Raw genomic sequence first — 14,802 nt, 5'->3', positions numbered from 1 at the left:
CTTGAAGTGGATTGATTTGTATTCAGCCTGGTTGGCCTTTAAGTTGCCCGAGAATCCAGGGCGAGGCACTTGTCTCTGAGGTTCCTCTGACAGGGCTCCAACAAATGACCCCAGCGCCTCAGGCACAACTGGTGCTTCGCTTGCTTTCTTTAAATTTAGATTCTTGAGCAGCAGCTTCAGCAGATGAAAGCAATTCATCAGCTGAACCGCGAGAAGCTGGAGTACAACTTCCAGGTGCTGAAGAAGCGAGACGAGGAAAACACGGTGATTAAATCGCAGCAGAAGCGGAAGATCAACCGGTGAGCCGGCGCGCGCGGGTCGGAGCGAACTCCTCGCTACGGGAGGGGCAGAAACCTTTACAAGTACAGCCAGCTCTTACTCAGAGGCTTTCCTGGAAAAGATAACGCATTCACTGGTTCCACCCCTCCCCTTGAGGGTGTAGAGCAAGAAAGTGCTCTCAACCCAACCTTGCTTGGCCGGGCGCCTGTCAGTGGTTCCCTTGGGGATTTCTTTGCATCCGTGCAAGCCCACAGGCTCATCCCTCCGTTGCTCTTCCCCCACGAGATGGTGTTCTCCGCACCCGGCACTAGATCTGGCGCACAGAGCCCTCCCGCTGCTGCTTAAGCTGCTCCGTGGCCCCGCTGCGCGGAGGTACCCGTCTCCGGACGGCTGCGTGGATCCTTGCAGGTCTCCTGCCTTTGTGGATGTGAGCGCCAGAAGCACTCACGTCAAAGTGCCCGACTGCTTTGGTGCAGGTCCTGGGGCTCACTGCTCCCCGTTTCTCACCCGCCCCTTCCCTCCCTTCTTGTGTCTCCTCCCTTCCTTCTCGTCTCCTTTCTGCCTTTGACAACTGTCTTCTAAGTTCCTGACAACAGTTGGAGGATTTCTGGACAAATTCCACTGTGTGTACCATGCCAGCTAGGGGGGACATCACAGAGACACAGTACGGAGAGAAGGGGTTGGGGGCCGGTGCTGTGGCAGAGGGAGGTAAGCCTCTCTCCGCAGCACCGGCATCCCATATGGGCGCCAGTTTGAGACCCGGCTGTTCTGCTTCCAGTCCAGCTCCTTGCTAATGGCATGGGAAAGCAGCAGAAGATGGCCTGGGTGCTTAGGCCCCTGCAGCCATGTGGGAGACCCGGAAGAAACTCCTAACTTCGGATCCACCCAGCTCTGGCTGTTACTGGAATGAACCAGCAGGTGGAGGACCTCTTTCTCTCCTTCCCTCTGTAACTCTGCCTCTCAAGTCAATAGTAAATAAATATTTTAAAAAACAGAGCATTACCAGGGAAAGCTTCCCAAAGAAATGGAGCAGAGAAGGAGGTTGGGGCAGGAATTGGCAACAAGGAGTTAGGAGGAGACTCCAGGTAGGCAGGGTCAGTGGCCGGGAAGGCAGGGAGGTGGAGAGTTGCAACTGGGGGACAGGGGAAGCAGAGAGGTGGGTACGGTGGGGCCAGGAGGTGGAGCTTGAGGTGCCCCTGTGACCCCAGGTTTCCCTGGGCCTGAGGAGCCCTTCAGCTGACCCGACTGCTTCTCGGAAGAGCTTGCTTGCTTCGCTGTGTCCACTGCAAGCTCCCTTCTTGTTGCCCATTCCCCGGCCTGCTCATGGTCGGAGGTGTGTCCCACTCCACTTCAGAGGTTGTAGAATGCAGGGGACTGGCTCATTTATAAGGATCAGGGGCTTTCTTCCCACCGTTCTGCAGGCGGGGCAGCCCAAGCTCAGGTGCCCACAAGTTTGCTTGTCCGGCGAGGGCCACCTCGTCCAGGTGGGGGGGAGGAAAACTTTGTCCTTGGGGGCAGGAGAGTGGGAGAGCTCCCCAGGAGCCCCCGCAGGCTCTCTCATGGGCCTCCATCCCATTCACGTGGCCTCATCACCTCCCCAAGGCCTCGTGGCCTGATGCTGGGCTTTGAAGGGGACGTGGTCAAGCCACAGACCCCAGAACATCCCACAGTGGGACACCAGTGGTGTCCTCCTAGGGCCTAGGCAAACACAGGGGCAGTAATCCCGAACTCCTTGCCTTTGGTTTTTCTGACCCTAAAATAGTTGCTTTTCTTTCTTAACTTGTCCCACCACCGGATCCTTTGGTGGTCCGGCTTCTCCTGGCCCGTGTGGGCAGGGTGGTCTCGTAGCACAGGCCGGCCTCATCCTCGTCTCCTGCTGCTACTCCACCTGCCCTGTGCATCGGTCCCATGGTGTCAGGTGTCACCTTTTTGTCGACTGCCAGCTGCTCGTCTTGACTGTGACTCTGCTTTATCTGGGACTTGGAACTTCGCCGTTCGACTTGGAGAGTCCCTGTCATCTCCCTGTAGGTCTGGAGACCAGACTAGCCCACGCTGCCGGGTTTCTGGTTCTCCAGCGTCACCCCTCTTCGACTCCGGCCTTTGCCACTGTCTGCTGAGCCTTCTCTCGTGGCCATTCTTTGCTGTCCTCTCCCGTTCCTGCGGCCTTGTTGAGATTTCCAGTTTGCTCCTTGAGTGAATTTTTGTTGCATTGACTTCTGTGATTACAGAACGTGGAAGTAAATGCCTTGGGACGACTACTTGAACATTAACTTTTACACCCATGCTTGGAAAGCCTCCTGGAATCTGTAATTAAGAAAGTAGACTAGGGGCCAGCATTGTGGTGTAATAGGTCGAACTTCCGCCTGTGACGCTGGCAGTCCGTATGGGGCCTGGTCCAAGCCTTGGCTGCTCCAGTTCCCATCCAGCTCCCTGCTAATGGACCTGGGAAAGCAGCGGAGGATGGCCCAGGTGCTTGGGCCCCTGCACCCATGTGGGAGAACAGGATGAGGCTCCTGGCTTTGGCTTCTGGCTTTGGCCTGGCCCAGGCCATTTGGGGAGTAGACCAGCAGATGGAAGATTGATCTCTCTCTCTCTCTTTTTATTTTTTGGAAGATATCTCTCTCCCTCTCTCTCTGTGACTCTGTCTTTCAAATAAATAAAATAAATCTTTAAAAAAAGAAAATAGTTCCTTTTCAAAAATTATGTATTTATTTATTTGAGAGGCATAGGCACACACATACACACAGAAGTCACATCCATTGGTTCACTCCCCAGATGCCCACAATGGCCAAGGCTGGGCCAGGCTGAAGCCAGGGGCCAGGAGGCTCAACCCAGGTCTCCCATGCAGGTGGCAGGAACCCGGTCACTTGAGCCATCCTCACTGCCTCCTGCGGTCTGCATTAGTAGGGAGCTGGAGTCGGGAGCCAGAGTCAGGAGCTGAGTGCAGGTGCTCCAGTCTAGCGTCCTGATGGCATCATAGCTGCGAGGCCAAATGCCTGCCTGTAGGTATTTTCTTTTATCAGAGACCAGCTTTTTTTAATTTTCATTTTCTTGATGAAAATATGAATGATTAGTGTTTGTGTGTGAGGACCTCGTGATTATTTCAGAATAATGCTCAGGAGAGGGAAAAGTTCATTTTTCAGAATTTTTTTTGAAGGATTGTATTTATTTAAGAGGTAGAGTTACAGAGAGAGAGAGAGAGAGAGAGAGAGATCTTCCATCTGCTGGTTGGAATGGCCGCAATGGCCGGAGATGAGCGAACCCAAAGCCAGGAGCCAGGAGCTTCCTCTGGGTCTCCCATGTGGGTGCAGGGGCCCAAGCACATGGGCCATCTTCTGCTGCTCTCCCAGGCCATAGCAGAGAGCTGGATTGGAAGAGGAGCAGCCTGGACTAGAACTGGTGCCCAGGTGGGATGCCGGCACTGTAGGCATAGGCCTAACCTCCTGTGCCGTGTGTCGGCCTTCCACTTCTGTACTCCTGTGTAAGTGGGTCTCGGACACGAGTGTGGAGTCTGCAGAATGGTCCTGGGTCTGAAGCTGTGTGATTCTGGGGTGTTGCCTGCACTCATGGTGCCTGGCCAGGCTGTAGCTCTCTCCCGCTGTTGTTCTGAGCTTAAGTTAGATACCCCGGCTCTGGGATCCCTGGAACCCTGGGTGAAATTCTCCAGTAGCACTTGCCACGCTGCACTGTCATTAGTGCTTGTCTGTGACTGGACTGAGAGTGCCTTGTTTTCAAGCGTATCTGTGTATTCAGACATATCCTTGGTATGAAAGAGGCGCCTTATGTTTGATGCATGAACGAGTACACGAATTAATGAATAAGCTACTACACCTGCTAACAGTATCAGCTCTTTGAGGATGGATGATTCATAAATCATAGGCTTGTGCTGCACGTTTTTTTTTAAAGATTTATTTATTTGAAAGGCAGAGTTACAAAGAGAGAGGGAGAGAGGGGTGATGAGGGGGGGAGAGAGAGAGAGAGAGAGAGAGAGAGAGGTCTTCAGAAACTCCACCCTCCTCTGGTTTCCCAGGCACATTTGCAGGGAGCTGGATCAGAAGTGGAGCAGCCAGGACTTGAAGCAGAGCTCATAGGAGAGGGCTGCTGGGGTTGAAGGCGGTGGCTTAACCTGCTGCACCACAACGCCGGGCCCGGCTGTGCAGTTGTAATCTTCTCTCTTCAATTCTCCTTGTTGCGGACTTGAAGTGAACATGCAAACCATGGCCAGAATAGTTGAGCCAGAGTGCAGTGTGAGGCTGGTCCAATGCGAACACGCTGGCCAGCTGTGTGCTAAGGAAGGTTCCCTCACACTGCGGAGTAGGATCCTCCTGTGGCTCTGGGCTTTGGGGGTGTTTACGTGCATTTGGTTCTGGGCAGTCCCCTCACCTCCTGGTGCCTGCCTCTCCTTGGCCACAGTGGCAGCTGTGTTTTGGGAGTACTGGGGAGGGTTTGTGGCCGGGCTGAGCGAGGTGGGTGAGAGGCACAGATCGCACCTTGCGCTCAGCCGCAGCCCGACGCCCGCCCCCTCCCCGCAGCCTGCACGACATTCTCAACAACCTGAGGTCCAAGTACGCCAGGCAGGTGAAGCAGTTTCAGGAGGAGAACCAGGCTCTGGCGAGCGACTACAGGCGCCTCGTGATGCAGTTCAAGGAGCTGCAGAAAGCCAAGAGGTACTGGGTCCTAAGGCCCCTCTCCTAGCAGAGGTGGCCGGGGGGTGGGGGGAGTCGGCAGTCCCGGCGCGTTCCTCAGCTGTCCTGGGGCTGAGTCCCCGCACTCATGGGCCACCTGCTGCTCCTGCGTTGTGTCAGGATGCGTTCCAGTTTATCCTAGGTAGGACTGGCCGCCCGGGGATTGGACCAGGCCCAGCGATGACCACGGCTCACTCTTATGTCCTTTGCCTGCTGCCAGTTAAGGGGAGGCTGACCAGGGCCTGGCGCCAGCGGGCCGTGCTCTGTGACTCTCCCTCCCAGGCACTTTGCCGTCACCGACGATGAGAAGTTCCAGGAGATTTGGCTGATGAATGAAGAGGAGGCCAAGGCGCTCATAGGCCGAGCCTTTGATGTCGACAAGATCATCCACACCCACCACCTGGGGCTGCCCTGGACGGCGCCCGACACCTCGCTCCTGAGGAACGTGGGGCCCCTCTCTCAGAAGCGGCAGCGCAAGTCTGCCGCGCAGGTTCTGGAAGAGGTGCTGCTGGGAGCAGGTGGGCGGCGCGCGGAGCCTCCAAGCCCATGGGCTCGCTGGGCCCATGGGGGTGTCAGAGCTGGGAGCTGGGAGGGGGTTGGAATGACTTGCAAGTCGCCTCTAATTTATGGCTTTTCTGTTTCCTCTGTATTATAAGCCAGCAGCTCTGGACACTTAATCCAGTATAGGTCCAATTCATTTTTGCTGCGCACGCTGTCGGGTACCTCTGTTGGGCTGCTCTTGGTGTGATGCCGGCAGCCACTGTTAATCATGGTCCAAGATCCGTGATGACATTCGCGCTGCAAAATGGTGAAATTGGAAATTCTCGGGGAGGGCATTTGGCCTGGTGGTAAAGACGCCTTTTAAGACACGCACGCCCCGAGTGGAGCGCGTGGGTTCGGCACCCGGCTCTGGCTGCGGACTCCAGCTGCCTGCTGATGCAGACCCTGGGAGGCCTGGTGATGGCTCAGGTACTTGGGTTCCTGCCACCCACATGGGAGACCTGGACTGGGCTCCCAGCTCTGGCCCACAGGGACTTCTGGGAAGTGAGAGAGGGGGTCTGTTAGGATACATTCATTTATTAGCTACAACACTACTGGGAGACACTGTGCTCATCAGCCGTTTGCTGCCCTGAGCTACAGTTTGTATAGAAAAGGCGGGATAGGTGCCCACGTTCCCTTCTGCTGTCAGTTTTCACAATAATGCATTAGTCTGCGGTCCCGTTCCATTTTCAGTCCTTATGAACAGAGCTGATGGCTTTCCGTTTCCTGCAGTTGCTGTCCTCACCGGTGCTCTGACTGTGCCGTCTCTCTGGCCAGTGGAGTCTCTTCCTGTCTGCTTCTGGGTCCTGGGGAGCAGCCCTACTGGCCTTCGAGAGCAGCCCGGCTTACCCTGACGGCCAGCTGTTCCAGGCACACATTGCGTTTTTCCTGCCTCCAATCTGGAGCCAGGCGTTTCAAAGGGACAGACACCTGGCCCTTTGAATCGGGAACAGGATTCTGGAACCACACTGTGGATTCTGGTGCTCCTTGTTGTTTCTAGGCCAAGGGACAGAGCCCAGGGTGTGGAATCATGTTTTGATGATGAAATAAATCCCGAGTTCACCCTAACCATCAGCAGGGTGCCAGGATGGTCATTAACCTTATCAAGTGTATCTGCTTTCTTGCAACTTGTAACTCTTGGTGCTCAGTGACTCCAAAATAATTACTCTCCCAAGAAAATATCAAGCCTACCAGCAACAGGTGAGAAGTAGCAACAGTTTAAATCCTTTGTAGTCCTTTTGTTCTTGAGCCGTGTCCCACTCTCCTTGCACTGAGAGCAGTGCATCCCGCAGCCACCTGGAATGGCCTGTGTGGTTACGTCAGCAGCTGGATGCGCAGCGGTTCTTCTGTTGTTGTTGTTGCTGCTGTTCCATTTTACTTTTACTTTTATTTATTTTTTAAGATTTATTTATTTATTTGAAAGTCAGAGTTACACAGAGAGAGAGGAGAGGCAGAGAGAGAGAGAGAGAAAGAAAGAGAAAGAGAAAGAGAAAGAGAAAGAGAAAGAGAAAGAGAAAGAGAAAGAGAAAGAGAAAGAGAAAGAGAGAGAGAGATGTCTTTAATCTGCTGGTTCATTCTCCAATTGGCTGCAACTGCCGGAGCTGCGCTGATCCAAAGCCAGGAGCCAGGAGCTTCTTCCAGGTCTCCCACGTGGGTGCAGGGGCCCAAGCACTTGGGCCATCTTCCACTGCTTTCCCAGGCCACAGCAGAGAGCTGGATTGGAAGTGGAGCAACCGGGTGTCCATATGGGATGCTGGCACTGCAGATGGCAGCTTTACCTGCTATGCCACAGCGCCAGTCCCACATTTTACTTTTGATTATTAGGATTGCTCTTTATAGTTTAATTTGTTTTGCAGTTAAGTAAAATATTCACATGCTTCCAAAGCCAAATGAACAAAGAGATCACGATTTACTCTCTGCACCCTATTCCATCCCTCTCTACACACGGCTGTTACAACCCAGGGCTTCTACTTCCAGTGCTTGTTTAAAAACACACACACACACTCACACACGCACATACACATACACACGCACGCATGCACACTCATGCACATGCACACACACGCATGCACATGCGCACACACACACACGCGTGTGCACAAAGCAGCAGGTTTTTTAAGTGGTCCCTGTGCCCACTCTCCTTTCTGCGTGGTGGCTCTTGCTGTTGGCCCTCGCTTCATGTCGATAACATTCCTCAGAGGAAGCCCCTTTGCCTCTCTCAGCTGGCTGATTTTAAGCTGCTGCAGGTTTAGAAGGCAGTGGAGGATGGCCCAAGTCCCTGCACCCATGTGGGAGGCCTGGAAGAAGCTCCGGGCTCCTGGCTTCAGATCAGAGCAGCTCCAGCCATTGTGGCCATTTGGGGAGTGAACCAATGGATGGAAGACCTCACGCTCTCTCTCTGTAACTCTGCCTTTCAAGTAAATAAGTAAATCTTAAAAGAAAGAAATAATACAGCACACCTACCAGGCTCACCGTCCCTCCCCCTGCACCTCCTGGTTCATGGATAGAATTTTTCTGTTATTTGCAAGGTATTGGGAGAAGGGGAAGGAAAGATAAGAGAGAGAGAAGGAGAGAGGGAGAGAGAGAGAGAAAGAGAGAGAGGGAAAGAGGGAGAGAGAGAGAGATCATCCTCTGGTTCACTGTGAAATGCCTGCAAAAGCCAGGGCTGTGCTGGGCCAAAGCCAGAGCCAGGACCTCCATCGGATGTCCCGCGTGCTCCCTCCTGGCTGGCAGGAACTCGGCCTCTTGGGCCGTGGCCTGGTGCTGTCTCCCAGGGTGCACATTAGCAGGAGGTTGCAGCGAGAAGTGAGAGCCGGGAATGGAACCCAGGCACCGTGGTGTGGGCATGCTCGCGTTTGCCGGCATCTGCGCAGTGAGGCTGCATGCCTGCTGGACTCCATGGCTGGCCTGTGGGGATGGGGCATCCGGCGGGTGCAGGTGGAGGAGTGAGGTGTTAGACAGCCCCAGTTCTGAGCCCAGGCCCCCTCCCTCACGCGGTGGGCTTTCTCCTACTTCCTGAACTTGCGGCTCTTCCTGCAGTGGGCAGCCACTGATGGGGTCTCCACGAGGCCTTTCAGGAGGGAACTTGGCTCAAGAAAAGCCCTGTTTCTGCAAGTCCACAGGCCGAGAGATGACCTCTTCTCTGTCCCCTCTCTGTGGCCTCTGCAGAAGAGGAAGGGGCAGAAGAGGCCGTCTCGGAGGCCGAGTCCTACCTGGACCTGCCCAAGCAGATTTCAGCAAAAACCACCAGGAAGATCCTGATGCTCCTGTGTGACGAGTCGGTGAGGCTGGGCTGGGTGGCGTCGGGGCTGGGCGGGGCCCGGAGTCGGGAGTAGGCGCCCCACCCCGGCCATGGCCGGGCACCAGGCCTGGAGCTTGCACCCCGCGCCCAGCTGGCCCAGCTGCCAGGTGGTGCTGCCCCTGGGGCTCCTCAGGTTGTGGGCCAGGCCAGGCGGCAAGGGAGGCTGGGCGTGCCCACGCCCCCGTGCCCACTGCCAAGTGCTCATTGTGAGATAGAGGGGGTGCCGGCCGGCAAGCCCCGTCTCCTGCCAAGTGGTGAGGCCCCCTGCCTTGTGACCCTTCTTTGGGGGCGCAGCTTCAGGCTGCTGGACGTCTGTTAGGCTTGGGCATCTGCACCGGGTATCAGCGACAACACTTAGGGCTGGTTCAGCCGCGCTGAGCGCTTACTTAGAGTGTGTGGTTCTGAGGTACGGGGAAGTGGGGGAGCAAGGATGGGCGGCCTCTGTCCCCTGGGGACCGCTGGGGTAGTTTTCTGTGGCACCAGGGCTGAGGGAGTCAGCTGGCAGGGCCTCCCCTCTCTGCAGGCTGCGGGGAGCCCGCCCCAGGCGCTCAGGGCCCCCATGCCCGCCTCGCTCCATGCCTGCCCCTCGCCCAGCTCGGCAGTGCCTGCTGCTGCGCATTCTACAACATTTGGGGGGTCAGAAATGTGGGTGCTGTGACCGGGTCGGGTCTGGACTGCTGGGGGAGGGCCTGGGTGTGCGCCCAGTGGCTGGTGGCTGAGGGGAATGGGTGCAGGGCACCCATGTCTGAGGCAGGGCAGGCCCCGGCCGTGCCCCCTGTAGAGGCTCGGGCATGCGCACAAGGCCTTGCTCGCCTCCTGGGTTTTGCTCCTGGGCGCAGCCGCAGGCTGAAGCCCCCCTCTGACTGGAGCCACCTTCTTGCGCCTCCTCAGGGTTTCCTCATAGAGAGCAAGCTGATGAGCCTCCTCCTGCCCCTGGAGACGAGCGAGTGCTACCTGCTGCGGTTGGACGCCATCTTCTCGGTGAGTGCCGCGGGCCGGGCTGGGGACAGCCCCGTCTGCCCGACCTGGAACTCGTCTCCACCCTGGGAGTAGGCAGGGTCTCCCAGAGTGCCACTGGGCTCCGGGCTGCCCTGCCCTGCCTCTGCACGCAGCCATCAGCCGTCGGCTTGTCCCCAGGCTGCACCCTGCCCGCGTCTCTGGTGCGCCTTGGCTTCGCAGTTGTGTGTGCAGCTGCCTGTCATCAACTTCTCCCACCCCCACCCCCCCACATCAGCCAGCAGCGCTGCTGTCAGCACAAAGGCGCCTGTTTCCTGGAGGTGCCCCACGCCCCATGAATGCCCCGTGCCGTGGGCCAGGGCAGCCTCCCGGACGCTGGGCGGAGCACCCTGGGCCCAAGGCCGCTGTCGCGGGTGCTGGGGCAGCCGTGCTGTTTCCTCTGCAGGCCCTGGGGATCGAAAGCGAGGAGGACCTGTACAAGCTGGTGCACTTCTTCCTGAAATACCGGGCTCACCATCTGTCCTCCAGCCAGGTGAGGAGGCCTTGGGCCGAGGGGAGAGCAGCCCCAGGGAGCGGCCCTTCTGCAGAGATGGTGGGGAGTTTGGGGGTTCGTGCGGGGGGCCACCCCCAGCCTCCCTTGTTCTCATTTCCTGTTTGCTGGGGCTGAGAGGCGGCTGCTCCTTCCCTGGGCCCGGCCTCAAGGCAGGGGAAGACACTGCGAGGTCAGCCCACGGCCGCCCACACCTCCGCCGTAACCAGGTCAGCCCATCCGGAGAAGTCGTCGTACTGACAGTGTAAGCTATAGAAGTGTGGTGTGAAATAAAAACATTGAATTTGCACAATGTTTCAGTCTGGCTAGCCACGCAGTGAGTATCCTGATGTGTCTCAGGAAGAGCTGACCGGTGGACAAAGCCGAGAAGCGTGAAGGAGAAGAGAAGACGATGCACTGACAGTTTTCATAGGTGTTCTGTAGGGCAGCAGTCACTGTGTGCAACCTTAGGAGGACAATGATGGCCTGGTGAAAAGTATTTGCAACTCATATTACAGGGAGGGCCAGTTTCCTTGGTATATAAAGAGCTCCCAGAAACCAGTATGAAAATGACCAGGAATTCAGTAGAGCGGATGATAGATAAGAATGAATGCCCCAGGAGGCGGTAGAGACGACCTTTAAACTCCTACAAAGCCGTTGGATTTCCCTGTAGTAAAAGCAGCGTGCGCCAAAGCTTCCCAGATTCCACTTTCCACCTGCTGGGCTGTCACCACCATGGAAGTTCACTAACACATGGCTGATACGGGCCGTGGATCCGTGGATCCGTGGATCTTAATCTGGCTCCAGGTTCTTGCTGCCCACAGAGAGGAGACTTCAGAGTTGGGGGTGGGGTCTTGTCTTCCCGTGAGAAAGATTTCAGGCATAGACAGCTGTGGTAGGCAAGGCTTACGGGGTAGGGCATCCATCAGAACCGGGTGGTACAGAATCCGAGAGGTGGCCAGTCGCTCAGACTGGGGAAGGCAAGGTGACGTGGTTGAATAGAGCGAATGCCCCTGGCAGGCCAGAGGGAGCCGAGTGCTGGGCGCAGTCCGTCTTCAGGCGGGGGCTTATAGGGGAAAGGGGCCGAGTTCCCCCCGCCGTTCCTCCTCCCGCTCCTCCTCCTCCTCCAGGGGAAAGGGTTTGCTGAGTGTGAATTGGGACGGGTTCCTCCCCCAGGGTGCCCGTCTTGGAGGAAGGCTGTAGAGGTCACCAGGCCAGGTGCCCCATTGAGGGGGGGGGCACCCTCCTGGGAGCTTCCCTTCAGGGAAGGGCTGAGACTGCCTGGAAAGTTCCCAGGGTCTGGGCAGGGCAGCGCAGTGTAAACACGGGGCTGCTTCCGAAGGGGACGTCTGCAGTTGCTGGCTCCCTGCCCCTCTCACCTGTGGGTGCATTTCTAGCTTCCTGCTAGCAAAGTGGAGGCCTCACGCAGTGCAGAAGTGAGAGTGGGGCATGCTAAAGGCAGAGTGGACAGCAGTTCAGGTGTGAGTGTGGCCCCCCGACACGGAGCGGTGCCTCAGCAAGGAAGCCCGGTCAGGGCAGTGGAGCCCCTGCCCCACCGCCAGTCTCCTTTATGAGGCAGGAGTGTGGTGCTGTCTGGGATTTGACTTCCTTTCTTTTTTTCTTTTTTCTTTTTCTTTTCTTTCTTTTTTCTTTTTTTTTTTTTTTTTTTTTTTTTTTACAGGCAGAGTGGACAGTGAGACAGAGAGAAAGGTCTTCCTTTGCCATTGGTTCACCCTCCAATGGCTGCTGCGGCAGGCGCACCGTGCTGATCCAATGGCAGGAGCCAGGTACTTATCCTGGTCTCCCATGGGGTTCAGAGCCCAAGTACTTGGGCCATCCTCCACTGCACTCCCAGGCCACAGCACACAGCAGAGAGCTGGCCTGGAAGAGGGGCAACCGGGACAGAATCCGGCGCCCCAACCGGGACTAGAACCTGGTGTGCCGGCGCCGCAAGGCAGAGGATTAGCCTAGTGAGCCACGGCGCAGGCCGGGATTTGACTTCCATGTGGTCGTCATGGCGTCCTCTCCTGCCGGGTCCCAGCTGAGACAGGTGCAGCCTGGGAAGGTGGGCGTGTCGAAGCTGATGGGTGAGAGGGATAAAGTCGCAGTGCAGGGTTAGCACAAACTCTGGCACCCTGTCCAGCTGCCCGCCTCGTTCCCCAGATCATGGTGATGGCAGAGTCCGAGTGTCACTTGTGCCCTCCAGGGAGCAGCCCTTGGCCACGTTGGCTGCTCCTCTCTGGGCTCCGGGTCCGCGCTGGCTCCCGGCGCAGTGGGGCCGAGGTGCAGATGAGCTGCTCGCTCTTCAGGCATCGTCTGAAATGGCAGAGGGTGAGGTTCACACCGCGCTGTGGGGCTGGAGGAAGTTCTTTGTGCACACAGTTGGGGACGAGCGGTGGCATGGAAGGGGAGCCAGGGCTGGGGGCCGTTGCTTTCTTTGGGAGGGGTCGGGAGAAACTCGGTCTCTTGGATCTGCTTGACCCCAGGAGGTAAACTGAGTAGATTTCGGGACAGAAATAGGAAGGAGACTAAATTTAAAATTGAAGACATTTATTTTGTATTATGATTCAAAAGGATATGTATAATGTGTAAGCTTTAAGAATATCATTGAGGGGCCGGCGCTGTGGCGTAGCGGGTAAAGCCGCCACCTGCGATGCTGGCATCCCGTATGGGCACCGGTGTGAGTCCTGGCTGCCCCCTTCCAACCCAGTTCTCTGCTAATGGCCTGGGAATGCAGAAGAACTGGCCCAAGTCCTTGATCCCCTGCACCCATGTGGGAGACCCAGAAAAAGCTCCTGGCTCCTGGCCTCAGCCTGGCCCGGCTCTGGCCATTGTGGCCATTTGGGGAGTGAACCAGTGGATGGAAGACCTCTCTCTCTCTCTGCCTCTCTGTAGCTCTTCCTTTCAAGTAAATAAATCCTAAAAAAAGAGTATCAGTGAGATGCACCCCTGTGTGACCAGATGTGGAAGAACCCCGGTGCTGTCTGGAAGCCCTCGTGTGCCTCTCCCAGCACCCCCCCCACCCCCGCCCATGTTGGCCTCTGTTCCACCCCGGCCAGGTTTCTGGACGTCTCACGCCGTGCTTGCCCTTCCTGCAGTGGGGCGTGGGCGTCCCTGACCGTGGTCCCCTTGCACCTTTCCCCAGATCGCCCCCTCGGACCAAGTGAACGCAGAGCGGCTGAGCACGGTGTCGTTCATGGAGCAGACGAGCGTGGTGTCTGTGCCCGAGCACTTGAGCTTGACGTCAGCCTCCGAGGAGGAGCTGGCCGAGCAGACGGCGCCCGAGGGAGAGGCAGAGAGCCCGGTGGAAGGGGAGCAGGCAGAGAGGGAGAGCCCGCCTTCCCCCAAGCTCATCCACCCCAACGACGTCCTCAAGGTGCTGGAGGCCTTTGTCATGGGCCTGCGGAAGCCCAGGTGAACCGCGGCTCGGGCACGGAGCCTGGCAGAGGGCAGTGAGGGCCGCGGGGGCAGGAAGTGGGCCTCCAGAGGAGGGCCGGAGGGGTCGCTGGGCTGAGAAGGAAAGGGGTATGGCAGTGCTGGGCACTTTATTCACTCATCATGCATTCATTTGGCAAGCAGTTGCTAGGCCTGCCAGGTGAGGGCGCCATGGAGAGAACAATGCCGGAGCACGGTAGCAGGTGCACTGTGTGGTTCATGAGGAAGTGGCCTATCAGAGAGGGTTCTGGGAGGAGCTGGCACAGGAGCTGGATGCTCCCAGGTGCATCAGGTGGGGACAGGGCTTTTCAGGACGCAAGGGCCCAAGGGAAGGCCTGGTGCGCCCGGGACTCAGGACAGGGAGGGATGACCACAGTGCCATGGGCTGTGAGGCTGGGGCTGGTGGCGAGGAGCCGGCCAGCTCTCACTGCGCCTGTGGGCCTGGGGCCAGGAAAGAGCTGGGAGCCGCGGGGGAGCCCAGGTCAGGGCTGCATTTTAGAAAGATCCTATTGGCAGCTGTGTGTGTGTGTGTGTGTGTGTGTGTGTGAGAGAGAGAGAGAGAGAATACAGGGAGAGCACTCAGGAGGTGACAGTGTCCTGGGTTGAGGCCATCAGAGGGGGTGACCAAGTGAGAGCCGTTTCAGATGCCCTTGTGAAAGAAGTGGGTGTGGACATGCAGTCACTGGGGGCGGGGCGTAAACTGGGGTGGGGGTGGTGATGCTTTCAGGATGTCCGGTGGTACCCAGGGCCCGGAACCGTGTCCTGCTGATCGTCAGGCCCGGAGAGCCGAGCGTCAGGCCCGGAGAGCCGAGCGGGAAGGAAGGGTGGAAGAGCAGTGTGGGCCTGGCTTCAGCAGGTGACGGCACTGCTAGGGACAGGGGGAAGGGAGGGGGCCAATGACGGCTCCGTTGCTCTTGACCTTCAGGGATGCCCGGGCACCGCGGAAGATGCGGAAGGAGGAGCGCGATGACTCCGAAGACTCCAAGTACTGGAGGGCGCTGACCACGGTCATCCCTTCCTCCAAGCAGAACCTCTGGGATGCGCTCTACACAGCCCTGGAGAAGTACCAGTGAGCA

The 14,802-nt window shown here is 57.4% G+C and overlaps 1 protein-coding gene across 4 annotated transcripts in view; it reads left to right on the top strand.

Moving 5' to 3' along the window:
* DRC1 (dynein regulatory complex subunit 1) overlaps nt 1-14,802 on the top strand; it is a 43,494-nt gene that overhangs the window by 27,143 nt on the left and 1,549 nt on the right. For 3 of the 4 annotated variants that reach the window (XM_051843124.3, XM_089326700.1, XM_089326701.1), the window contains 8 exons: nt 160-299; nt 4,812-4,946; nt 5,247-5,482; nt 8,673-8,785; nt 9,697-9,786; nt 10,208-10,294; nt 13,437-13,705; nt 14,652-14,795. In XM_051843124.3, the coding sequence (XP_051699084.3) occupies nt 160-299; nt 4,812-4,946; nt 5,247-5,482; nt 8,673-8,785; nt 9,697-9,786; nt 10,208-10,294; nt 13,437-13,705; nt 14,652-14,795 (1,214 nt within the window). Of the gene's footprint in view, nt 1-159; nt 300-4,811; nt 4,947-5,184; nt 5,483-8,672; nt 8,786-9,696; nt 9,787-10,207; nt 10,295-13,436; nt 13,706-14,651; nt 14,796-14,802 lie in introns of those variants that run through there. The other variant, XM_089326702.1, reaches the window with a different exon arrangement.

The sequence above is a fragment of the Oryctolagus cuniculus genome, chromosome 2 (genome assembly GCF_051225735.1).
Source record: "Oryctolagus cuniculus isolate XC-2025 breed Fujian yellow rabbit chromosome 2, ASM5122573v1, whole genome shotgun sequence".
In the NCBI taxonomy this organism is placed as follows: domain Eukaryota; kingdom Metazoa; phylum Chordata; class Mammalia; order Lagomorpha; family Leporidae; genus Oryctolagus; species Oryctolagus cuniculus.
The sequence above is the reverse complement of the archived record's forward strand: the minus strand, read 5'-3'. Positions and strand labels throughout refer to the sequence as shown.